Source organism: Leopardus geoffroyi, chromosome B2 (assembly GCF_018350155.1).
Source record: "Leopardus geoffroyi isolate Oge1 chromosome B2, O.geoffroyi_Oge1_pat1.0, whole genome shotgun sequence".
Classification (NCBI taxonomy): domain Eukaryota; kingdom Metazoa; phylum Chordata; class Mammalia; order Carnivora; family Felidae; genus Leopardus; species Leopardus geoffroyi.
In genome coordinates this window covers 86641008-86667370 of record NC_059332.1, presented here as the reverse complement: position 1 = coordinate 86667370, position 26363 = coordinate 86641008, and the positions used below count along the sequence as shown (strand labels likewise).

The following is a 26363-nucleotide window of genomic DNA, read 5'->3' as shown; positions in this document are numbered from 1 at the left end:
TAAAAAGCCCTCTAAGTGATTTCTAAAGTACACTAAGGTTTGAGAATCCCTTAGTCGAGTCATCTTTTCAAACCACAGATCACATTGTTTCAGGTCCTTCAATGAATTACAATTACTTTTAAGATAAAGCAAAAGTGTCTAACTGTAGCTTAAACAGTCCTGGGTGATGGGAAACCTGCCTCTGTTCCAACCCAGGCTCCCTTCTGCACTCCCTCCATGGCCACCGTTGGCCCTCGTGAACAGATGGGGACACTCGCTGCACCAGCTCCTCCCACTCCCTGGAACAGCTTCTCTTCTCTCTTTGTTGATTTCCTCCTTTTCACTTTTCATCCCTCAGCTCCCCTGGCAGTTTTATGTTGAAGGATTCCTGAGGACCTCCCAACACCGATCCCCATAGTAAACCAAAAGCCAAGTACATGTCTCATCGTCCCATGTGTCACTTTTGCAAAGCACTGACCACAATAGCAGGTGTACCTATATTTGTGTACTTGATTGGTGTTATTGTCTCTGTTTGACTGTAACTAGGCTCATACAACAGACAATGGGTGTTTTTCTTCAGTATTCAATCCCTAGTGCCTAGTCAAACCTGATATACCTTTGTTTTCAATGTTTTTTGAGTGACCAAATTGTTAACAATTACTGAACACTTGTAATGTTCCAGGCACCAGGCTAAGACATTCATATAGATTTTTATCACTTTATTTTCAGGAAAAGCATATTTGTTTTTCTTCATTAAAAAAAAATACGTATCAGGGCGTCTCAGTGGCTCAGTCAGTTGAGCATCTGACTTTGGCTCAGGTCATGATCTCACAGTCTGTGAATTCGAGCTCTGCATTGGGTTCTGTGCTCACAGCTCAGAGCCTGGAGCCTGCTTTGGATTCTGTGTCTCCCTCTCTCTGTGTCCCTCCCCTGCTCGTGCTCTGTCTCTCCCTCTCTCAAAATAAATAAACATTAAAATTTTTTAATAAAATAAAAAAATAAATACATATCACTTTCTATATGCCAAACATGGTTCTAAGCACTTAACAAATATTAATTCTTTCAGATCCATAATGACAAGATAAAATACACACTATAATTATATTCATTTTATAGACCAGGAAGCTGATGCACCTCTATTTGTCTCCTATCGCACAGTAGATAATAAATCAAGATATGGACAGTAGTGGTGGCTTGACTCCAAAACTCTAAAAACACATGTTGAGAATTGAGAATTCCAGCTTATAATTGAAAAGAATTCTATGAATTATGGGATTTAAAATTTATTTTATTACATGTATTGCTCTGAAGTCATTGTTCATTAGAACAAACTAGATCACCAACACTTCATCTCTACTCTTATTCTGGAAAACAATGGCCAGAAACAGAAAACCAGAAGTCTTAGATAGTTCTCCTCCTGTCCCCAAGAGAATGCAGAAGGGTGAATTGGATCAGGGGAGGAGTCTAACTTTGTTTTATTATTAGTCTAGTTATAAAACAATTCCAGAGATACAAAGAATTATTGACACATTTGTAATTGGTAATCCAAGGCCTCTCTGATAGTGTATTCCTCATAGCTGCAATCTCTTTCAAGTGAATTCCTTATGTGCTGCTTTGATTAGTCAGCTTTGAAAATCAACTAACCTCAAAAAGCCAGGTGGCCAAAAACAATAAAGGTAGAGAATCTTTCAATACAAATTCAAATAATTTAATAAAATTCAATAAAAATTAAAAAAATATTCCAATAAAAATTTCACTTATATCCTATAGTTTGTGCACACAATGTCATTGTTTAATATACTTTAAAGGATTTACAAGCATTTATTTTAACCATCCATTATTTAAAATGGAATAAAGAATTCCTTTTCTGTAAGATTTACATTCCAAATTCCCTGTATCCCACCAGACTACTGCATTAGGTCATGTGCTTTTAATGACCATATTATGATTGTTTGACTTTCATCAGTCTTACTACCAATAATCTCTTCAAGGTGTCTCTCAGTTGTGTAAAAGACTGGGAGGGAGTTTCATATGGAGACAAACCTGTCTGGCCTCCGTAGTCCCCTTCTGCCCTGGGTTTGTCCTTCTTGCTCATTTGGCCACCACTAGTCTGAGAATCCAATTGATGCAACCTCACTTCTTTTTTTCTTACATTTTTTTTTAATTTTTTTTTTCAACGTTTATTTATTTTTGGGTCAGAGAGAGACAGAGCATGAACGGGGGAGGGGCAGAGAGAGAGGGAGACACAGAATCGGAAACAGGCTCCAGGCTCTGAGCCATCAGCCCAGAGCCCGACGCGGGGCTCGAACTCACGGACCGTGAGATCGTGACCTGGCTGAAGTCAGATGCTTAACTGACTGCGCCACCCAGGCGCCCCTTTTCTTACATTTTTTAAATGTTTATTTATATTTGAGAGAGACAGAGGGAGAGCATGAGCAGGGGAGGGGCAGAGAGGCAGAGACAGAATCTGAAGCAGGCTCCAGGCTCCAAGCTGCGAACTATCAGCATAGAGGCCATTGCGGGGCTCGAACTCATGAGCAGCGAGATCATGATCTGAGCTGAAGGCAGAAGCTCAACCGACTCAGTCACCCAGGTACTCCAATGCAGCCTCGCTTCTGCTCCTACCATAATATGTGTGAGCCTAGAATCTCAAACCCAACTGTCCCCTGTCCTCTAACTCTCTGAGTGTCAGGGTATCTGGGTTCCTGTTGCACTTGGAAGACTGGCTATCTGAATCAAAATCTGTCACTGACTCCAGCAGCTTTGACTATGTTGACACACTCACACAGTCTCTCTCAGAACATTTCCCTTAATTTCTGGTCCTCTGCTACCAAAAGAGGCTTTAGTCCAGTTTACAAGGCAAGGAAGTAAAACGGGAAACAAACTGCTTTATGTTCCTTGGCTGTTTCCTACACGCTTTCTCCAACATAAAATTCTCGCTTTTTCAGTTACAAAAACGAAAATGAAAACAAAAACAACACACCATCGTGCACACCAAAGGATGTTAACAGATACTAAGAAGAAGGTTGCCATAACAAAAGAACCTATCTACCTATAGAGGTAAACACTATATTAGATGGGGCATTGCCATGACAACAGTTTCTGGATCAGACCAAATTTTACAGGCTGATCATCTTTTGAACTCATGTGGAACTAATTAGCACCAGCTTTACTGGGATTAAATAACACATCACTGTAGTTAATGAGGAGCTTCTGAAACTTCAAGTTAAATCTATAATAAGAGAATAGGCCAGTAAGAACTAAAATAGAAAGGATAAACCACGAAGAAATTAACAGCTTAAGAAACAACACGATAAAAGTGTGGCTAAAGAGGTCTGTAAGAAAGAAGCAGGTTTAATCAACCTGCAAGGGAGTAATCTGAAAATGAACTGATTAAGATACTCAACAAAGATGATATTATTAGAAGAAAGATAGGAGGAATTTAGAAGTAAAAAATTGCAAGAGTGAAAGACCCTCAAATTTGAGATACAAGTACTCCCATCCTTGGAGGTGGGGGGAGGTTTTTTACTATATCACTATATCATATAGTGATATATATCATATAGTATATAGTATATATACTATATCACTGTATCACTGGCCTCACTGGCTTATTTCTCCATAGCCTGAATAAGTCTCCTCAAGGGTTAACTAACATTCCTATTCTAATTTCATTCCAATTAAATAATCTTTTGAATATTCAGTTTACCAAGCTGTTGAATACAGAAGAAAGCACCATGCTCGATAAACATAATAGCGAAAACGAAAAGGAAATACATCAACAGAGAACACCCTTCTCTCCTCCCACCACATTGGAAAAGGCAACTGTTCTCTCATCCAAGGCTGATTCTTCCTCATTATCTGGAACCTAAATAAGTCAAGTGACCTCATTCCATTCATTATCTCTGATTTTTTTGTAATCTTCAATTTCTCTATCTTAATGGTTGTTTTCCATTAGAATTTAAATATAATCACAGTTCTTTTGTCTTCTACTAAAGAACCTCCACCCTCTCAAACACTGCTCAGCTATCTCTACAAATAGATGCATCATTCATATACCTATCTATTCATATACCTACCTATTCATATACCTATCTAAGCCTAAGCCTCCAACTGGAAGTCATTATTCATTCCTTCAACTCTGTTATCCAACATCCAGTCAATTATTGCACCTAATCATTGCAAATGTGCTAGTTATGAAATCTCATTCGCTTTCTCCATCTACTGTTACTTCATTGTTTGGGCCTGCTTCACTTATTTCCTGGGTTATTGTAATGAACCACTAACTGTTGTCACTGATATTGCTTTTGTTTTCCTCCAATTCATAGTAAACACTGACTTTTTTTTCTTTTTCTTTTCTTTTTTTTTTTCTTTTTTTTAAATTTCTCTCTTTTGAAAAAGTTTTATTGAACAGGGTGGTTCAGTAGGTTCAGTGTCTGACTTCAGCTCAGGTCATGATCTCACAGTTTGTGGGTTCCAGCCCCACACTGGGCTCTGTGCTGACAGCTCAGAACCTGGATCTTGCTTCCGATCTGTGTCTCCCTCTCTCTCTGCCCCTCCTCTGCTCACACTCTATCTCTTTCTCTCTCTCTCAAAAATAAATAAACATTAAAAAAAAAGAAAAATTTTTACTGTCAAAGCAATGTTGGAGAGGAAGCTGTTAAAGCAGCTAGCCTGTGATCCCTCCTGATTACCAAGAAGATGTTCCTGGGGATTGGGTGGTTAAGAAGGCAGGTGACCTGGTTCAATGTCTCTGTAAACATGATAACTTGACCTCCAAGCCAACAGACTAATCATATTTGCTGGAAGGGAGAACTCTTATCTATGAAATACTTTGAAGAAGATGTTCTTGGTTTAGGATTGCTTATTGTAAATGAACCTAAACTTGGATGGATTTATGAGGCATGGTTCCCTGGAGAGTGTCAAATAAACTATAAGACTTTTATGTATAAAATAGATATTTTAAAATTTAAATACTCCCTACTGTGTGAGCTGACATTGGGGACTTCTATTATTTTGGACCAGAGACCAGGTATGATGCAAAAAGGAGGGTTTATGGAAATTAGTAGGATATTTCAGACTTCTCCCTGGCTTATGACTGCATCCTTAAAATATTGGTAAAGTTTGATACTAGGAACAATCTCTAATAGAAATGAGTTTCACATGACAGTCTGATTCTTTGCATTAACTTAATGTTTGCTATACAATTTTGAAAATACACAAACATGATAAACAGAAGCAGTCTATAAAGCAACTCACAGAAATAATATTTTGTGTGTCTTTCTAGTCTTTATTGTAGAGATCTATTTAGTTAATTATTCACCTATCTAGTTTCAATTATCAAGTGTATGCTATGTTTTCAAACAATAGTGAGAACTAATACATTTGAATAATTTTTCTCCTGCATTTTTTTTCTTTTACTTAACTTTAAGTTGTGAGAATTTGCTTGTATCACCAAAAAAAACTTGATTTTTAATGGCTGGATAACCTTTCACCATATGAATATACTGTTAAATTACTCACCAGTCACTTACTGTTGGTCATAAATACTATTTTTGCTTTTTTCATAATAAAAATATTACAATATGCAACTTATACAGTAAATCTATGACTATATTTCTGATTATCTCCTTAGGATTGGTTTTGAGACAGGGGAAAACTGGATAAAAGAGCATGAACAATTTCAAAGCTACACATCCTTTAAAAAGATATAAGAGCACATTTCTTTCCTTAAAAAAGTAAAGAGCTCCCCTAGTCAGAATTTAGACATACTGAGTATTATCTTTTGAGGTATGTGTGAATATTTTGCATTTGATAAGGAATATATAATTTGTTAAGTTTTCATTTAATTCACTTTTCTCTGATGACTATGACGTAAGATCATACTCGTTGACTATTTATACTTTTTGAAAATGGATTGTGAATTTGTCTATTTTCCAAATTACTTTTACCATGTAACTTGTTAAATTGGAAGAACTTTTATGATACTTACCAATGACAGTATCTTTTAAATTTCATATTTCAAAGTTTTTGATAAGTGGTACTTTGATTTTCCTTTGGCATTATTAATGATACAAGGTTATTAAATTTCCTCCAGTTTTGTGCACTCAAATTAAATTGTATGCACTTCAGTATATATCTCTTTCTACCTTTGCTTCTTTTTGTATTTATACTTAGAAAGTATTTCATAACTAAAGCTCATTCAAATCAATATATTATTCTAGGTTCTAATTGCAGTTGGTTTTGTATTACACTCTATAATTATTTGGGGATTATCTTCATACTTGATACATGGTAAGGAACAACTGAATATATTTTTCAAATACCCAGCCAATTATTCCCAACAATATTTATTGCATAACCTTTCCTTTGCACATTCTTTTACAATGGTTTATTTCTACAACAATTTCAGATCAGGTATGAGTTTATTTCAAGGGTAGCTATTCCATCCCATTCATCTGTCTGTTGATTGTCATGTTATAGCATGTTTTAAATTGTTTGTATTAGTTTCCCCCCTTATAATTATTTTCTTCAATTGTATATCACTTATTCTTCCAGATAACATTAGAATTATTTTTGTCAAGTCCATCCTTAAAAAATCTGATTAGTACTTTGAAGAAATATTTCATTTATGTTTACTTAAAGTATTGGAAACAATGGCACACCAAAAGTATTTATTCTTCTAAATGAAAGTGTACTACTATGTCATTGTATTAAAGTTGTTCATATCCCAGAGTAAAAGTTGGTTGTGTCTCACACATTTATTTTTTTCTGAGGCATTTCATGTTTTATTGTCCCTTGCTATTTTGTGTAGAATATCTTTTCCCCCCTCACATAGGCTGATTATTTCAACAAAAAGCCATATTCCTCTTCCTGAATGAACTCACCATTCAGTTACCTGTGTGTATATGATAATAGGACTGATTATCTCTAAATATAATGACCATATCTTTTTTTCTGGGCATGAAAAGTGGAGAAACAAATCCTGAATGTTTTCCCTTTGGGATCTGAGCCACAGGCAGATCTTCTCATCATCTATTTGTCTTTTTCTAATTTAAAAGTACCTAATTATAAAGGTGGCAACTGATTTACTCATGATGTGTTCATCTGACTCAAACTTGTTTTTCAATTTGATGCTATGTGAATTAAGTGCAAGGCTGTAGCTTTAAAAAATACGAAAAAGAGGACCATTAACTGGCTTCTGGACTACGTGGGGCACATGGCACATTGTTCTGTGACTGAAAACACCTGCTCTGGACACCGAGTGCCTAGTTTTCAATCCAGGATCTACCTGTGGCTCTCTATGAAACTTTTGGGCAACATTTTCAAACTTTCCCAGTGTCTTAGTTATTCATCTAAAAAATCAGAATACCTACCTGCCAGATTTGTGCATGTAAAATTAATTGATACATGTAAATCACCTGGAACAGTCCCCGGTGTATAGCAAGCATTCAATAATCAGGGGCTGTGATATTTGCTACACATACATGCATATGGCTCCAGAAGTATACTTCTTAACTGCTGAATATGAAATGGCCACCTGTAGCAGTAGCAGTAATGAACTTTGCATTTCCTCTGAGAGACAGAATTGTAAGAGATTTTGCCTGGAGTAATCTAGTCACTTAACCACTGAGCAAGTGGTCACCTCTCAGAAAAAACAAAGTGGTATTTTGCAGCATGAATGTGTCACTATTTGTCTTTGGCCAAAATGCAAAAGGCAATTTGCTCCATTTTAATTTGATTTTGTTCCATCTTTTAGAGTAATTACTGGACAATTATTTTGTCATAAGCTGTATGCTCAATAGGCAAATCTGGCTTCATGAGATTAAGAAACTCATTTTCTGTGATGTGCTTTGCCCCTCTTCGACCTTCAATTTGTGAAAACATTTTTTTCAGGTGTTCTCTTTGGGAGCGAGTGATTTTTTGTCATTTTCATTTTCTTAATTTTCATTGTTCTTGTGTATTAAAATTCCATTTTTTTCTACAGTTAACAAAATAACTAACCCAAAATTTTGTACACAATAAATGCTTGTTAATTAAAGTTCTTATGTTTATATGACACAGTGTTATAAATGGATATTACAATGAATATATTTAAGCTCCCTTAAAGAACTCACAAGCCAAAAAAACTAGTAGCAAAATAAGATAACAATCCTATCGAATAATGAATACTTTACAATATATTATCTTAATAAGAAAGACTTTCTCTGCTCCCATAGTCGCTGTGCATCTCTCTAACATGGCATTTCTATTATAATGAGATTAAGGGTGGTTTGCTTGTGTTCCTCTCCTGTTAGATCCTAAGTTCCACAATATAGTATTTAAACGTGATTCTATGAATTGCTAACAATAGATGTTAATGTGAAACAAAATAGGAACAGTTCAAAAACCAAGTCATCTGTTTTGAGAAGCAGGGAGAAGGGAGATTGATGCTCTTTCACTGTTTATTATATTAAATAATTAACATCCTGATAGGGCTAGGAAACTCTTAGATATTATAGTTCATATTCCTTCCATTTATATTTGAATTAAATAATAAATTGAATAAGGAATTGAGACTCATAAACAATTATTTCTAAAAATGATGGCATTATTCAAGGCCTAGAGTTAGAGTCTTCTTAATTAATGATTGTCAGGTGGTTGACAATGGAAATATTTGCAAGGCGTACACTGACTAATGATGAAGAGATTTGTGAGCATTTGTGTTGAAGGCAATAGAAAATAATTAAGGAACAATTTTAAGCTGGGAGGCAACTTTGTGATAATCTAATCTGACAGTCTCATTTCATAGCTTGATAGAGTTACGAAATAGATACGTAGAGGTTAAATTATCACTAATAGTACATATTTAGTGACACAGGAACTTCAAACCACAAATTTTGACTTCTGGTTCAAGACTGTCCATAAGGCAATGTCTCTTCTCTTCATGATATGGGGAAGTTGTGATGGTAAGAATTCAAAATGAAAAATGGTCCAAAATCAAATCATCAAGTGGATTAAAATTAAAATAACTCAAATAGAAATGAAAATTAAAAAGAGAAGTCTTGGGGCGTCTGGGTGGCTCCATTGGCTGAGCATCTGACTCTTGATTTCAGCTCAGGTCATGATCTCACAGTTCGTGAGTTTGAGCCCCACGTCGGGCTCTGTGCTGACAATGTGGAACCTGCTTGGGATTCTCTCTCTCTCCCTGTCTCTCTATCTCTTCTCTGCTCACGCTGTCTCTGTCTCTCTCTCAATATAAATAAATAAACTTAAAAATTTTTTAAAAAGAAAAAAGAAAAGAGAAGCCTTGGATATTGAATGGAACCAACAGCTTCCCTCAGCCATCCTGGTACACGTTCTTTTACTGCCTTCTTCAGGCCTCTGCCATTGTGTCCCAGCTGCCTGAACCCAGGGAGGTTGAGCAGCAAGGGGACCCAAGCCAAATGGCAGTGTAGGAGGACACAGAAGTTTGTTGTTAAGTCTGATACTATTTTAGTCCCTTTAAAAATGGGAGGATCCCTCACCCTGCTCCCACACTGTAAGCAGACAAAGGCTCCCGATCAAGAATTGCTCCTGCTCTGGGTAAAGATTTCTGTATAAATGCTATTGGTGGGTATGGTTCTAAGAGAAGAGTAATAATTAAGAAAATAACTAGTATTATGGAGCATTCATGATGTGCCAGATTCTATGCGGAGGACTTTATTATACACTGTCCATAAGATAAGAATAATTTTAATGCTTACCTTATAGGATTGTTTTGAAAATTAAAGGAGATAATACAAGTGTTTAGAAACTGCCTGCCACACAGACAGGACTTGAAAAAGAGCAGTTAGTATCATCATCTCATTGACTTCCAATGATTTTATGCAAAGGGTGAGAATTCTTGAATTTGTTAAAATGGTCCAAACTGGCATTTGGTGGATTTAGGGCCAGAGTTCAGACCCTCGCTCTTCGCAATGAGCTTCCTGCATCTCCCAGGGATGGCAGTGGAATAACTGGGTGTGGGGCCAGAGACCCAGGTGGTCCTCCTGTTCGATTGTGCAGTAGCTGCACAAGCTTTACAATGTTCTCTGAACCTTAGTTTTTTCATCTCTAAACCGGAATAACAACACCTACCTAAATGGATTGTTGTGAAGAAATATCAGGGAATATATAATAGACTAATCGTTTGAAAACGATGTACACATTTTCTTGTCTGAATTTTCTCAGTGCATGACCTTTGTCATAGGCTGGCCCGTCTACCTATCTTGGGGCAAAATGGAATGACTTAGGATATATTGGAGAAGAAATAAAAAGGGAAAGGAGAATGTGATTTTCAGCTTCTGACATGTAGTACACGGTGCAAGTCCAGTTACTATTTGGAGAGATTTTCAAATGCCTTTATTCCCTTTTAACATCCCTTTTCGGGATGTTTTCTAGGTTTAAGTTTGAGGGGAGGCCTCTGAACTCTGGCTTAAGTAGGGAGTGCCAGATAATTAAGTGTAATATTAAACACAGAGGAAAGCAGGGAGACCTCTTAAAAACCACAAGAGCCATCCAAGTCAGTATGGCCAAGTGTAGTAAGACACTTCAGATTTTGAGGGAGTTTCCCCAAGCTGCCCTTGGCTCACATATGGTGTGGGTAGATGAAACTGTGGCTGGGAGAATTGCCAGAGGGGAATGTCATGATACAGTGAGGTGGCTCTGTGGAGCTGCAAGGTGGACTGCTTGGCCTGAGACTGCATGGCAGCCTTGCCAGACCCCTGCAAGGTCACGGCACCAAAGAAGCTGGGGGGAACCCAGGGCAGCCAGGCAGCACCACTAAATGTCCTTACTGGGAAGCCCCAGATCACAGTTATGCTACCCTCAAACTTAAACCAGAAGAGCAAGTCAGAAGCAGGTAGACAAGAGGCATGGCTCGGTGATTGGAAGATGCCACACTGGAAGATGCTTCCCTCTTTCTCTCGGGCTTTCTCAGAGATTTTGAGAAAAGCAGGTGTAAGGAGAGAATACCTGAGACAATAATAAAGAAAGAAAGAAAGAAAGAAAGAAAGAACCAAAAGGGACTGTTTCAGTCAAGGGTTATCAAATGATATACCCAGTGGCCACATCTAGCCAAAGCTTGCTTTTGTAAATAAAATTTTACAGACATACCAATCCATTTATGCATCGTCTATAGCCACTTTTGTGCTACAATGACGGGGTTGAGTAGCAGCAGCAGAGACCCTATGGCTCACAAAGCCTAAAATACTTACATCTGGCCTGCTCCAGAAAGTTTGCAATTTCCTGCTCTAAAGCATCAGGTAGAACTTGTTTTAGAACATAGCGTGCATTTATGTATTTACATTTCTTAACATTTGATGGCTTAGGTAGAAAGCCAGAGTAGTTTTAAGGAACAAACTCTGCATTTTCTCTTTACTGCTTGTTAAATCTACATGAAATGGCATGCCCAAGACATCTGTATGTAAAGAACTATCACTGCTAGCCACAGAACTGGTACAATGTTTGATGACTGAATGTATATTAATTTTTCTCTGCTTCTTTCAGAGTGACCATATTTCTTATATAATTTTTAGCAGGCAACATAATCTTGGGAATGTATTTAGTTGAGACAGAAGATGGGAATGGGGCAGAGACGAAATGAAAATACAGTTCCTCACCTTTACTTAATAAAGGCAGAGCTGAATGTACTAGCTGGCAAGGTGAAAAGGCCATGGTCCCAGAGAGGCACCATTTTTTCTTGTTGATGAGCTCCAAGATTTATCTCTTACACTATAGCCTTAGGGAAGTGGGAGCCAAAAGAGCATGCCTTCAGCTTTAAATAGTCCCTGAAAGAAAAAGTCTTGAGATGTTGTTGAGACATTTTCTCAAAGTCCAGTTTTAAGAAGAGAGTCCTGCAATCTAGTTAACTCCTAATTGTTAAGGCATGGCAACACAACTAATGTGTCAACTTAAGTATTACTCTTTTAATTTTTGTTTTATGTGTGTTCATTTTTGGAAGACAGAGAGAGACAGAGCACAAGCAGGGGTGGGGCAGAGAGAGAAGGGGACACAGAATCTGAAGCACACTCCAGGCTTTGAGCTGTCAGCATAGAGCCTGACGCGGGGCTCGAACTCACGAACTGCAAGATCATGGCCTGAGCCGAAGTCAGACGCTCAACCAACTGAGCCACCCAGGTGCCCCTCCACTGAAGTATTTAGTATAACCTGAAATATTTGATTCAACTATCCTTCTGGGAGCGCTGAACACTTTAAACCCTTATAAGGAAGGAAAGGGAGGAAGGGAGGAAGGAAGGAAGGGAGGAAGGGAGGGAGAAAGAAAGAAAGAACAAAAGAAAGAGAGAGAGAGAGAGAGAGAGAAAGAGAGAGAAAGAAAGAAAAAGAAAGAAAGAAAGAAAGAAAGAAAGAAAGAAAGAAAGAAAGAAAAATAGAGCATGTGTCTAAAATGGTTTGTATTCAGTTTCAGGAAGCTTTTATTTGGGATGTTTTCTAGATAATTTGTTCAGGACGTCAGAACTGGGCATGAATGAAAATCCTTAGGTTTCCTATTATTCACAAATCATTTTCTGTGAATTCTTCTTAACTTCCCCATTCATTTCCATCTTTTTCAACCACTTTAATCTAGCTGTGCTTCCCATGTTTACTTTATCATGTTCCTCCCTGGTTTCAAATAAAGGCATAATGATAAAAGGGGGAAGAGTAAGATTATAATGTGTATATCTTGTTATTGTGGTAGCAGTCACCTTTTTTTATTTGGGGATCCTTGTGTCTATTTCATGCTGGGAGAAAAACCCTGGCAGATAACTATCTTGTTTAACCTCTGACTCCCAAGTAATTTTATACCGAACTGGTGAAAGATAACTGTTCTATTTCAATAGCCTTCCCCAGTGGATAAGTTTTTTTAGGTATAATTTACATCTTTCTTGTTGTAATTTGCAACCATTTAATTTGATTCTGTCTCCATGTAGATGGAAAACATCTGGTCAACCTTTTTACAGAACTTTTTATATTCTTGAAACCAGTTATTAACAACCCTCTGCTACTCTTTCTTTAATAATAATCTAAGTTTCTCTAACATCTCTACATAATAATGTGCTGCTCTTTATCTTCAGAGCTGTGATTGTTAGGAGACTAATTTGAGTTGTTTCTTGGGGTGCTGAAGAGTTTGTATTAATCCAATCACATCTCTTTTACTTCAATCCCTAATGTGTTGCTTGCTCACCATTAAAGTGGGGCAAGTGGTGGTCTATGACTTCAAAAGCAAGTGAGAGATTTACTGGGCCATAGGATTTCATACTTTCTGTCTCAACCAGTGGAGGCAATCCCTCATTTCAGAAGCCCTAATAAAGTCTTCTTGTGTTCTCCTTGATTCACAGAATAAAATCCCAATTTTCTCTTTAGAAAAACTAAACAACAATCCAAACAAATAAATTATTAACTATTTTGTTATGCAAATTATTTCTTAAAAGACACTTTTAATGACAACAATGCAGCAATCACATTTATTTAAAAACTTAAAACTCTTAGCAATGCCATAAAATGATAGCTCTCATTAAATGGTATTAAAGAAAACAAAAGAAAATCTGTAAGATTTACATGGTAAATTATCATCTTGTAAATATAAAAGACCAGGTGTTCCATCTTGACAAACTCACAACTTAACTAGACAGATACAAAAGTATTTTATCACATAAAATATTCATCAATTTTTTTTCTTTTGTTTTCATTGAATAGATTTTAAATGAAGCAAGAACATAGTCAAGGAAACCTCTGGTGAACACAAAGACTTTGAGAGAAGGACAGCCCAAATCCCATCTCACACTAAGAGAGGCAAGATTATATGTGGTTATATGTGGTTGACTAATCAATTCATTCAATACCTATGATCTGTTACCTCATTATGAGCGTTGTTCAAGTTGCTACTGATAAAATAGCTAAAGAAGATAGGCAAATTCTATTCTCTCATGCAGTTAACTTTTTAGTGGGGGATGGCAGACAATAGAATAGACAAGTAAATAATACAGTTAAGGCAAGTTGTTTGAGGAAAATAAAATACAGTACTACAGAGTGACTAGTGCCTACGTAAATCAAATGATATTTAAGGGGAGACTTGAATGGCAAGCGGGAGCTGGCTCCTCAATGATCTGGAGAAAAAGCAGCATAGAGAAACTAAAGGAAATAGAAAAATGTCATTGTGGCTGGACAGAATGCTGTGTGCTTTGTGAAACTGTGCATGTATTATTCCTCACAATGAATGAATTTCCTGCCCCTCTCCATCAATCTAAATTCAAATATCCCATTTTCTATAAGTCTTCTTCCAATTCCATAAAATCATCTATTTTGACTCCAGCTCTTACATTTCTTTTTAATATTTCAGTGGTACTAGGAAACTTCACACCAATGATAGAGTATGTAAATGTTTGTGCAAGGCTCTTGTATCTTTATAGAGCACAGAGTTATTTCCTCAATAATGAGAATTGTGTCCCTTTATTTATTTTGTCTCCTATAGTGACAATCCTATGGACAAATGATACTGCCAAAATAAGAATTTTGAGCCTTGTTGGGGGTGCCTGGGTGGCTCAGTTGGTAGAGCATCCAAGTCTTGATTTTGGCTCAGGTTAAATGTAAAGAGCCAAAATCTCTTTACATGTTCCCAGGGTTGTGGGATTGAGTCCAGCATTGGCTGGGTGTGGAGCCTGCTTAAGATTCTCTCTTGCCCTCTCCCTCAGCCCCTCCCTTGCTCACATTCACACACATGTGCTCTTTCTCTCTCAAAATATAAAAATAAAAAATAAATAAAGAATGTTGAGGCTTGTTGAAGACTTGCCAGTTGACAATGGAATTGTGATTTTTCCCTTAATTTTCTACCTCTTAAAAGTTTTTATGAAAAGAAAAGAGGAATGCTTCCGGAGTAATAACCACAGTACCTTGCTTAATATTGACAAAAGTATGTTAAATAAAAGCAAAGTAATTGAAGCTTCTCAGATTGGGCACATTTAGCAATGTATTTTAGACAATTAATCCTTGCTTTAAGAAGTTAAGTCTGATTCTTAACTGCTAGTTGTCAGTTCTTAGCTTGAAACTTCCAATGACTTTCCAGTTTTGTTTTGTTTTTTCCCAGTAACATATGTTGTCTCTTTATTGTTGACTTTGGTAGCACTCTCTAAACACTGATACTACTATGCAGAAACCCACACTGTTGAGACTCTAATTTTCAAGAAAGAGGGCAAAAGATGACAGGGGTTGAAGAGTTAATAAACTGAACATGCCTAGGGGTAGCTGGGTGGCTCAGTCAGTTAATCGGCCAACTCTTGATTTTGGCTCAGGTCATAATCTCATGGTTCATGGATTCAAGCCAAGCATCAAGCCCTTGCTTAGGATCCTTTCTCTTTCTCTGCCCCTCCAATGTGCTCTCTCAATCTCTCTCTCTCAAAAATAAACATTAAAAAATAAATTGAACATGTCTCAGTGATGTAGTGTCATTTCCCAAATATAGAAACCAAATAATGATTTAAAATTGTTTTCAGACCCACACACAATCAGGAACAAACATTTTGGCAGTAAAAAAATACACATAAAAATGCATATGATGGTAAATGGCAGAGTCCCCAAGAAAACGTTAAAGGAAATCGTTCATTCCAGTTAGCTCACACTGATGACTTGAGGAGATATTTTCTTCCTTTAGAATTGTCAAATGATATTCAACCCAAAATGGTCCTAAGTATTAGAAAAATTCTTTATTCTGCTAGGTGTTTCAGGGAAGGATCTCATGGTGGAATTTCAGGTTCCTTGCTTAATTTAAGGGTTGAGCTGAATGGAGGAAAACCAAGAATAGGCATCCCTTGAGTTGACGAGAGCCCTTGAATAAGATAGAGGGCAAAATTTTGCTGCATGGACCCTCTTTAAGCCTGCTATTTAGATATTTAAAGTATTTAGTGTTAAAGATATTCCTATTTTGTTTTTATCCGGATCCAGAAATATAAGGGTCATGCAACTGAGATAAAATCACATTGAGATACAGGGAATGGCAACAAGAATGAGCCCTAAATGTGGAACTTAAAAGGGTCTAGACACCATGAAAGAAGATGGGTGTCTCAGACCACTCTAGTGCCCCACCTCACCAAGCTCTGAGTCCTGCCACACACTCCTGCCTCTGCTGCAGTTGGTGATCATCTCCATGCAGCCCTTCACCAGCACTGGCAGATGCAACCCACTAGTTCCTTTCCTTGGGTAGCATACCAACCACTTATTGCCTAAAAACTTCTCTGACACATTGAATGTGGAATATTCTTAGGAACCTGTAAAGCATTCAGAAGTGCTGGGCAGTTAATATCTGAGGAGTAAGCTTTGTCCAAATGGGGATAGGATCTGATGGACAAATGCTTTTGTCTCACATCCCCTAGGCAAACAGCTCTGACACATTTCATAAGACTCTTCAGAATGTGCCATGGGCTTGAGTGCCAGTCACCTGTTTGGTGGCCAACTTGATAATGCATCCTGAGATAAAGCTTCTATACCTTTCCCCTGTCACTTGTCCTGTTCTTTGCTTCTGTTTCTTAGGATTGAGATGTTCCTCAAAATTATTGGTAGTCAAGTCGTTGTCTCAGGGTCTACTTTCAGAAGGACTGAAACTAAAACAATGGGGATTTAGGGAAAGAAGGAAAAAAGCAGGATGAGTGGAGCGAACCATGTATTGTCCCCCAAACAGTAGTCTGTTAATTGATCTATATGCTAAATGAAGGCCATGGGTAACTTAAAGAAAGCGAGAGAGTTTTACAGAGAACTAGAATTGTCTCTGAGTTTCTACTTGACTCAGAGCACAATCCCCAAATGTCCCATCCTCCCGGGTTTCAAACGTGTTGTCTGAATGGAGAGCTAGAAAAATTTATTTCCTTCTAATCCCAGGACAGTAGCTCTTTGTCATTATTACATACTTTATGGACTTTTATTAACTTGCAGCAGAAACCATAGGAAAGCCATTATGTACAACATATAAAGCAATGATTCTAAGTGACAGTGTTATTATTTTCTTACGTTATTCCTATTTGATAGCATATCTGTATAGGTTTGTGTGTGTGTAAGAAAGAGATTTTGCTCCATTTTAACTTCTTTTTACTAGTTCTTTGGCTATTCTTTTTTAAAGGAAAAAAAAGGACAGTTTGGTTTTGATACAATGTAGTTCATGATCCGAACATATTAAAACGTGGGTTGTTTTCAGTTTATGATTGTTATAAATCCCTGCTGTTAACATTAAATCGGATTTATAACCTATTTTAAACTTCTGCCAGAGGCAATCTTGGGTTTCTACATTTATCAAATAAAACATTTAACTCATGAATCACAATATCAATTTGACCTACTGTGCACATTGTAAACTACTTACAGTTATTCCTGTGAAACTTAGCCTCTTAGTAAGATTTGGGTGGAAACTCATTTTCCTGCATTATTTCATGTCATTGACTTATAAATAAGAGAAGGCTTAAAATGGCAAAGTGACTTTGAGCTTCTTGAGATGTTATTTATGCACATATATTTCCTTCTCTGATCAAAGTTTTTATCCTTGTTCTTTGAAATATTATGTTTGTAATTTCATTAGACATTTCAAACACATCAGAATGCAAGCATTTTTCAGTATCTAATTTAGTTGAAACTGCAAATGAGTCCTATTTGTTTTCAGGGTTGGTTTTATTTCATTAAGTCAGAATTACTTGTTTTATAATTACATGTAGAAATAAATAGCCTTTTCACAGGCTAATGAAAAAAATCACTCACTCAACTTTATTCCAAATTCATTTGGCTGGCAGAAAGAACGTAACCTCTCACTCATCTTTACCATAAGAAATTAATTTCTCTTTCCCAACACAATAAAAACTGTTAATTAGAATTTCCCCAAATCAGTTAAAATCATATATATTTTTTTAAAGAATGAAGGAGAAAAATTTGGTAAACACACAGCATTAAAAAGGAGATTTGAATATGAGAGAAAAAAAGTTCCATTTATAATGCCTGCTCATTTCAGAATAGTTCTTCAATTAGAAGATATCTAAAGAGAGAAATAAACTATCTAAATTTAAAATGATTATGCACTTTTTTTAGTAAATAAAAATTTGAGAGATAAAAATCAAATTGTAACTTTCTAAGAGCTATGATTTTGTTCGCTTTATTTAACTTAGCTTGCATGTATTGAGTACTTACTATGTGGCCATTCTGTTGAGTACTTTATTCATACTATTTCACTGAATCCTTAAATAACCCTATCCTTGATAATGGAATTATATTACCATACGTAACTGGGGGTGAATTTGAAATGCAACTAAAACCATCAGCGTAGCTTAATTTGAAGTTAGAATTGACGTGGTCATATTTCCTATACATTCATCAAAATTTCCACGGGCAATACTAACTTACCCATCAGTTACTCACTACTTGGTGGTCACCGTAATAAACACTGTGTGACAACTCAGCTCTTTCCTTTAGGACTTTGGCACTCACTCATTTCCCTAAATGCTGGGCCTGTTGGCTGTTGGCACCTCACAGCTGAGTCCCTCTGTAGCTAAGGGCCTCCCCCAAATTTGCTCCTACATCACTGTGTTTTAAAGGGGTGAGTGCAAAGACCCAGATCCCTTGCCAAGGTAGGCCCTCTGAAGGGCCATCCCATCTCCAGGCCTCCTTAGGCTCACATGAGGCCCCTGTAAGGGTTGTATGGCAGATCCCCATCTTCTTTCATCCAATATTGCTTCCCTCACTCCTGTATAGATGTTCCCAAGCACTCCCCAATACAGCTCTGCACACACTTCCCTCTCAGTGGCCATTTCTAGGAGACTGACAGAAGAATGGCAAGTTTTTTGGCTATAACATGTGTTGTGTAGTGAAGGCACTCTAGAAAGGTATTTTGTTTTGGTATATGGACTGATGGTGAACGTTTTGAAAATTTTTCAGATTCAAATAACTGTTTCTATAGTATATAGGAGGAAATTCTGGTGCCTTAGCCATCTATTTTAACCAAGTATCTGGAGAAGTTTCAACCCTCAATGAGAAAAATATTGGTTCTGCCTAGAATCATCCTTTTTAATACAAGTCTGTGTAAAAGTAGGCAGCCTTTGTGTGAGGGCCAAAGTAAAAGGTAATTTTTATTCTTAAGAGCAACAAGCTTAATGACCACATACATCAAATCATCCCTCTCTCTCAAAACATTTCAGTGGATTGCCAATGCCCTCATTTTAAAAAAGAAAAAAAATCCAAACTTTTTATCATAGGTGTAAGATTTGGCCACTCTCAGTTTTCCCACCCTTATTTCCCACCAATATCACTTTCACTCTACATTCCAGCTACACTGTTCTTACTATTTCTTAAATGTGTCAAGTTATTGTCTTCCTCACAGCTTTGTACTTCCTAGAATGTTCTCCATTTTTCAGAGGAGTTGCTTCTCATTCTTCAGATCACAATTGAGATACCACCTTTACAAAGGGAACTACATTGGCACTGTCGAAAGTAGTACCCTCTTCCCCAGGGACTCTTTCTCATATTTTCCTACTTATTTACTTCAGAGAAGTGACTACCATCTTATTTATTAATTTGCTTACTTGTTTATTATCCATTTCCTCTAAATAAAAGGTGAACTTTGTGAAGAATGCACTTTGTATTGTTTCCTGTAATATCTGTAGCATAAATATTTGCATATTTATGGAGCATCTATTATTGATGATCTTTATTAGAGATGAAACTATCATGATATGTGATGTTCTTAAAAGTGCCACTAAATAAGACACTTTATGAATTAAAAAACCCTGCAGACTGACCCTTTGAGAACTTGTCACAACTTGAAAACTTCCTAAGTCTCGGTACTAATTTCCCCATAATAAAGAGCTCACAGGTCACATCTTTAAAACTATGAACAATCATTCTGACCAGAAGTGTCCTACCAACAATCATGTGAGGCAACATAGCATGGTGGTCAAGACCAATGGCTCTGAAATAAAATCAGGTACCATTTATGAACAGTATGATCCTGGACAAGTTACTTAGACTCTAAGAGTTGGATTTCTCATCTGTAAGGCATGGAAAACAAGAGCATCCACCCCAAAGAACTGTTAGGATTAAATGAAACACCATATGTATAAAAGTGAAAGTCACCAGGTTTCTATCACCTTCTATTCAGACTTTGGAGCATCTACACCCTTGTATCCTTCTTGCCTGTTGCCATAATGAGCTTTACTATTTTTTGTTTGTTTGAATTCTTTTTTTAATTTATTTCAAGTTTTTATTTCAATAGTTAACATACAGTGTATGTTAGTTAACATACAGTGTAATAGTGGTTTCAGAAATAGATTTCAGTGCATTGTCATAACACCCAGTGCTCATCACACTTACATAACACCCAGTGCTCATCACAAATGCCCTCCTTAATACCTATCACACATTTAGCCCTTTCCCTGTCCCCCTCCCTCCATCAACCCTCAATTTGTTCACTATAGTGAAGAGTCGGTCATGATTTCCTTCCCTCTCTCTCTTTTTTTTCTTTCCCTGTGTTCATCTGTTTTGTTTCTTAAATTCCACAAATGGGTGAAATCATATGGTATTTGTCTTTCTCTCATTGACTTATTTCACTTAGTGTAATACACTCTAGCTCCATCCATGTCATTAAGAATGGCAAGATTTCATTCTTTTTTGATGGCTGGGTAATATTCCATTGGATATACATATTTCCATCACAATGCAAAGAGGTTTCCCATCTTAAAACAAGCAACCAAACAAACTTCTCTTGACTCTGCTTCCCTGCCAACTACTTTTCCATTTTTGTATTCCACAGTAATATTCTCCAAACTAGTTTTCTATATGTTCATTTTCTTCACTGCTTCTGCTTGTATTTATTTCTATTAAATATATTCCACTCAGGCATTTTCCCTACTACTTCATGAAATTCTTCTCCAATCTGCTAAACCCAACGATGAATTCTCTGTCTTCATCTTACTTTTAGTTTACTTATGATCAATTGCTTTCTCCCTCCAGCAAAAACTTTCTACTCTTGGATTAAAATACTACATTCCTCTAGGTTTCCTTCTAGCCATTTATTCTCTGCTCCTTTCTTGGCTACACCCATTTTTATTAAGCACTCAAGATTCAAGTGTCCCAGAGCTTAGTACCTGGTTTTCATAAGTTGTTTTGTTCCACAAATATATGTAAAATTACTAAATGTATATATCTATACCAGACCTCACCTCTGAACTCTAGACTATTTCAAACTGCCTACCTGATCTTTCCATTTGGATATCCCATAGATATCTCAAATGCATTATGTTTAAAAATGAAATCTTGATGTGGGGACCCTGAGTGGCTCAGCCAGTTAAGCCTCGACTTGATTTCAGCTCAGGTCATGATCTCACAGTTCACGAGATGGAGCCCTGCATTGGGCTCTGCACTGACAGCATGGAGATTGCTTGGGATTCTCTCTCTCCCTCTGCTTCCCCCTCTATCCCCCCACTTCAATAAATAAATAAACATTAAAAAATGAAATCTTGATCTTCCACCAATCCTGTTCCATCAGTTGCCTTTCCCATCTTCTTTGATGGTAACCTCATTCTTTTAGTTGCTCAAGCTACAACCTTGGGCTATTTGAGAGACTGCACTCTTTTCTCTCACACATATATCCAATTCATCAGGAAATTCTGGCTCTGTCTCTAACTTACATATGTAATTGGCTACTTCTTTCCATTTTCAAGGATACTTTTAAATGAAGTCATTGTCATTTTTCTTCTGGAATATTAAAATAGCTTCTTCCTGCTTATATTTTTATGCCTCTTACAGTCTCCCAGAAGCCAGAGTGTTTAAATTGTAAGCCAGATCATTTCACTCTTCAGCTTAAAGCCTTCCACTGGCTTCCTGTGAAATAATAGAATAGAATATATTTATATCTATATCCATATCTATATCTATCTGTCTGCCACAGTTCCTGGCATAGAACCCCTAGAACTCTTGTAATTTCTTAAGTGATAAGAACACTATGAACACCTTTTGTTCTAATGATTTGTCTTTGACTGTAGTTCCTGCCACAGAGCTTCTAAATCCTTTGGAATTTCCTAGGTGATTGGTATATCTTTTGTATATTTTGTTCTAATGAGGTGCCTCAGGAGAATAGTTTCACCTCTCCCGCCATTGGCTTTCACCAGATCACTACCTCACACTTTAGGGGGAGAGACACCATTTAAATACCACAATGCTTATGTGATGCAGCCTTTATAAACACTCCAAAGGTACAGAGTTTGGGGAGCTTCCAAGTGGGTGAACACATGCAGGTGTTGAGAGAGCAGTGTACTCGGAGAGAACATGGAGGCTCTGTGCATTTTTCTATCTACCTTGACCAATGCATTTCTTCATGTGGCTGTTCATCTGCATTCTTTTTTTTTAAATCTTTATTTTTGAGAGAGAGACCGAGTGTGAGCAAGGGAGGAGCAGAGACAGAGGGAGACACAGAATCCGAAGCAGGCTCCAGGCCCTGAGCTGTCAGCACAGAGCCCGATGTGGCCTTGAACTCACGAACCACGAGATCATGACCTGAGCCAAAGTCGGATGCTCAGCCGACTAAGCCACCCAGGCGCCCCTGCATTCTTTATCATATCCTTTATTATATAATAAGCTGGTAAACACGAGTAAGTGTTTCCTTGAATTTTGTGAGCTGTTCTAGCAAACAATCACACCCAAGGAGTGGGAGGCCATGGGAACCACCAACCAACCTCCAGGATAATCTGGGGGACCTACTACTTGGGATTGGCATCTGAAATGGGATGGGAGAAATCTTGTAGGACTGAACCCATAAGCAGTGGGATCTGACACCTTCTCTAGGAAGCCAGTATCAGAATTGTGTTAAGCTGGTATCACAAAGAATTGTTTGGTATGGGGAAAACCCCCCAGACATCTGTTGTCAGAAGTGTGAGTGTGGTAGTAATGTGAGTAAAGGAAAAACACACGGGAATAGTGTAGACTTTTCGAACACATTCTTCATTTTACTTAGATAAAGTCTTTGACCTAATTTGTTTCCTTCTTCACATCCTTGTTCATTTCTGGCTTTACTGACTCCTATATATATTTGGCATCAATTGCCTTAAGCATTTGATTTAAGAACTTTCAAAATCTCCATTATTATCTCAATTTTAAAAACTAGAGAATTCACAGTTGTTTATTAGGAATTAAGGATCACATCCAATAACTTTCAGCTCTAGAGTAGTCCTTAAATACTTAATTATGTTGGCTCTCTCAAATTTAAAATAACCATTTTACATCTTCAGGAACTTTTTTTCAGGCTCACTAATGAAAATATTTAAGCAGAAAGAATAAACATCATGAATTATATGGTGTGACATATACTTATTAGGTATCTGGTACTAGCTCAAATATCACATTAAAAAAAACACAACAGTACAAGAATATTTAATTTTTTTCAGCCAGTGGCATTCCAGGGCTAATTGTTCTTATTCACCGATAAAGCAGAAATTAAAAGCAAAATGTTAAACCTTTAATTTTAACCTTGTTGTTAAAAGTGAATGATTATGGCTCCTCTGAGTACTCAGAACAGCATGCTAGTATTTTTTTAAAAGTCAGATGTAACATTATTCTGGAAAAATAGAAGATATTTTAAACTACTGTATTATGCAGTAAGATAATTTTTGAACTTACAATGTATAGAATATGCCAATATTACTATGCTTCCTTAGTCTAATGTTACATTATCATATTTAACTGCCCTGGCAGTATAATTACTTCAAAGGTATGATCCATTAAGCCTGTCACTTACATGACATTCTTTAAAATGAAAAGTATGAAAGGTGTCATTTTCTTTTTTTCATTGTTTCCAAAGCAAGAATTATTGTATGCTTTCTCTCTCTGTTACCTCTTTTTTTTACTTTTTTATTTTTGAAATTAATTACCATATATTCTTGAGTGCATTTTTTATACATTCAAAATCACAAGCCAAATCTCAAATTTTAGCTAATTAAAGTTTCTGACAGGTAAAATATACAAAATAACATGAAGACAGTTTTAAATCCATGGGTGACAGTCACTTGCAGAAAATGCAAGTTGGGTTTTAGCTCTATATGGAAATATAGATATCTTTTAATCAGGGTGTGTCTTTTTATGTGTTAGGGTATGTCTCAATTCAGATTTTTGACGTCAGTCTCCTTACTAGAATTAAGTAGAGATCACTTCTTATCTTGATTGACATAGACTATAATTGGTCAACTCTTTAGTTATCTTTTATCATCATTTAGTGATTATTCAAGGTGAACCCGAGACAAAGATTTACAATCTCATCCTAAAATATTTTATTTTATACTGACCCATTTTGTCTTGTGATTCTAGTTGTCTCATGAGATTTCTTTAGAGATTTTGTCCAGCCCATCTCTGTCTAACAGAACTGTGATGGTGGAAATGTTCTATATCTATACGGTCCCATATGGTAGACACTAGCCACACATGGTTATTGAGTACTTGAAATATGGCTAGTGTAACTGAGAAACAGAATTTTAGATTTTATTTAACTTTAGTTTACATTTAAATTTAAGTAGTCACATGTGAAAATTCCAGTTACAGCTACAACATGTAAAGAACTTGGACGTTGTCACTACTGTCTTTAAAAGAAGGAGAAAGCTGAACAACTGGAAATCAATGACTTTTTTGTACTTATAGAAGAACTGAGGTCATGGGGTAAACTGCTACCCCCAAATCCAGAGAGACAGATGAATCTTGAGAATTGTAGCCACAATCTCCTTACCTGGAACAGAAGCTGCTGGAGCCATAGGCTGGTAGGAACATTTAGATGGTAACTTTCATGAACATCTGATGCTGAGTGTGGACTAGCCTGATTGCAGAACTTGTGAGGGCTGTAGTATTGGTGGACCTCTGTATTGTCTTAGGCTTTCCCTCCATAAACCCCACCAATTCTCACCGTGAAGAGCCAGGATCCCTCTCCTGATTCCAGTAAGGGAAGGGGGAAATAATCATTAAGAAATATACTTAGAACAGTCTCTGTAACAAAGACCTTCTCTCCAAAAGAAAAGACTTTACCAGAGCCTTATATGATCGGGAAGAAAATATATTTCTCAAATTCCAGACTGCTCTAACTTTCTTATATGAACTAAGAAGAAATAAAAAGCTAAGAAAGACTCATGAAAGTCACAGTCCAGAGACATAAGCCCATTGAAAGACAGAGATTTAATCATAAGGTTACAGAACACTTTCCCACCACTCACACCTTACCATCTTGCCAACAAGACACCGATATGTTAGCAGTGGTCTGCACCTCAAAGAGCTATAAGATGCAGGCTCCATACAAGGAAAGGTTCTCAGGGAACTCTAAAAGAAAATGTCTAAGAGAAAGTGGAACACAAAGATTACAGTGGAGTCAAAACAAGGGCACTAACAGAATGTGAAGCCTCTGGTATGTACAGCTAGATCATTAAATACAGCCCAACTCCAGCCAGACTAACATGAAATTTCACACTAAACGCATCTGCCTCAGCTCTTATTAACGGATACCTCGTTCCTAGTTTTCAACCAAAAATTATAATGTATGCTAAAATGCAACAAAAATACATCCTGAAGAATTTCTCTTATTTTATTTCTCTTGTTTAGAATTTTTTTAAAATTTTCTTAAATTTTTTAACATTTATTCATTTTTTGAGAGACAGAGTGAGAGTGGGGGAGGGGGCAGAGAGAGAGGGAGACACAGAACTCGAAGCAGGCTCCAGGCTCTTAACTGATAGCGCAGAGCAGATGCGGGACTTGAACCCACAAACCATGAGATCATGATCTGAGCCGAAGTCTGATGCTTAACCCACTGAGCCACCCAGACGCCCCTCTTATTTTTTAATAAGCATCAGAACCAGACTCAAATATATATGATACAGATTTTGGAATAACCAGACTGAGAATTTAACATAACTATGATTAATATGTTAAGGGCTCTATGGAAAAAATAAGTAACATGCAAGAACAGATTGGTAATTTAAGCAAAAAAAAAAAAAAAAGCTCTAAGATAGAATCAACAGGATTCAAAACCAGTGTCACAGAAATGAATTATGCCTTCGATGGACTCATCAAGAGACTGGACATGCACAGGAAGGAAACAGTAATTTTATACCCATGCATATCATTTCCAAATTGCGGAAAACTAAAGATAAAGATAAAAATCTTGAAAGAAGCCTGAGGAGAATAAAAAAAACCAAAAACACCTATCTCTAAAGAAACAAGAAAGAAAATTATAGTGGATTTTTTAAAATCAGAAACCATGCAAGCATGAAGAGAGTGGAATGAAATATTTAGTATTAAAAACTGTCACCACCCTAGAATTCTGTATCTGGAGAATTTATCCTTTAAAGTGATTGAGAAATAAAGACTTTCTCAGCCAAACAAAAACCAAGGGAATTCTT

General features: G+C 36.8%; 1 protein-coding gene across 5 annotated transcripts in view; it reads right to left on the bottom strand.

The window, feature by feature from the left end:
* The window catches only part of FUT9 (fucosyltransferase 9), a 200918-nt gene that overhangs the window by 16586 nt on the left and 157969 nt on the right, over window positions 1-26363 (bottom strand). Inside the window, exon 1 of one of the 5 annotated variants that reach the window (XM_045499061.1) lies at window positions 13163-13332. The exons of the other annotated variants lie outside the window; for them this stretch is intronic. Within the exon in view, the coding sequence (XP_045355017.1) occupies window positions 13163-13235 (73 nt within the window). The 5' untranslated portion in view covers window positions 13236-13332. Of the gene's footprint in view, window positions 1-13162; window positions 13333-26363 lie in introns of those variants that run through there. 5 annotated transcript variants of the gene reach the window in all.